General features: G+C 40.6%; 1 protein-coding gene across 3 annotated transcripts in view; it reads right to left on the bottom strand.

Moving 5' to 3' along the window:
• Window positions 1-514, bottom strand: part of LOC109535375 (mediator of RNA polymerase II transcription subunit 15) — a 3,828-nt gene extending 3,314 nt beyond the window's left edge. For 2 of the 3 annotated variants that reach the window (XM_048670768.1, XM_048670767.1), the window contains exon 1: window positions 167-514. In XM_048670768.1, the coding sequence (XP_048526725.1) occupies window positions 167-222 (56 nt within the window). In that variant the 5' untranslated portion in view covers window positions 223-514. The remainder of the gene's footprint in view (window positions 1-166) is intronic. The other variant, XM_048670769.1, reaches the window with a different exon arrangement.
• Window positions 515-547: the final 33 nt, after the last annotated feature.

Raw genomic sequence — 547 nt, 5'->3', positions numbered from 1 at the left:
CCAGTAAGCCTCATTTAGTGCACTTTTGGGCAAATGAAGGGCTTTTTCACAAACAGCTGCGTTCTCAACTGTCTCTAGATATAGGATTTGAAGGTCCGCGATTTCGATATATGCAAGTGCTCGTAAACGCCAGGTAGGGGCAAAGCCCCCTGATTACTCTACTTACATTTTGGCAATTATATTTTGCCGAAAGGAGTGGGCCCTCCAAGAATCGTCTGCCATAGTGTCTTAGTGTGAGATTTACGCGCACTATAATATACGGGAAAAATGCACAAATTTCAGTGAATTGAACACGAAAAACATGAATTTAATATTGCAAACTTTCGACACATAAATAAACAAAAACGTTCTTTAACCTCAAATCATAGATAAAGTTTGTGGATAAAGTGGGCATCATAGGTAAAGACAAGTAGGTGGGCATGTGGGCATGTGAAGTATGATGCATAGATGAAGACAACTATAGATTGCCCACTCCCTTGCACAAAATGATAACGAGGTTTTTTACTGACACTGTCGCCATCTATTAGCTGGTTCCGACTCTCTAACG

This window comes from Dendroctonus ponderosae, unplaced genomic scaffold, assembly GCF_020466585.1.
Source record: "Dendroctonus ponderosae isolate FM_Combo_2020 unplaced genomic scaffold, Dpon_F_20191213v2 Dpon_F_20191213_1, whole genome shotgun sequence".
NCBI classification, from domain to species: domain Eukaryota; kingdom Metazoa; phylum Arthropoda; class Insecta; order Coleoptera; family Curculionidae; genus Dendroctonus; species Dendroctonus ponderosae.
The sequence above is the reverse complement of the archived record's forward strand: the minus strand, read 5'-3'. Positions and strand labels throughout refer to the sequence as shown.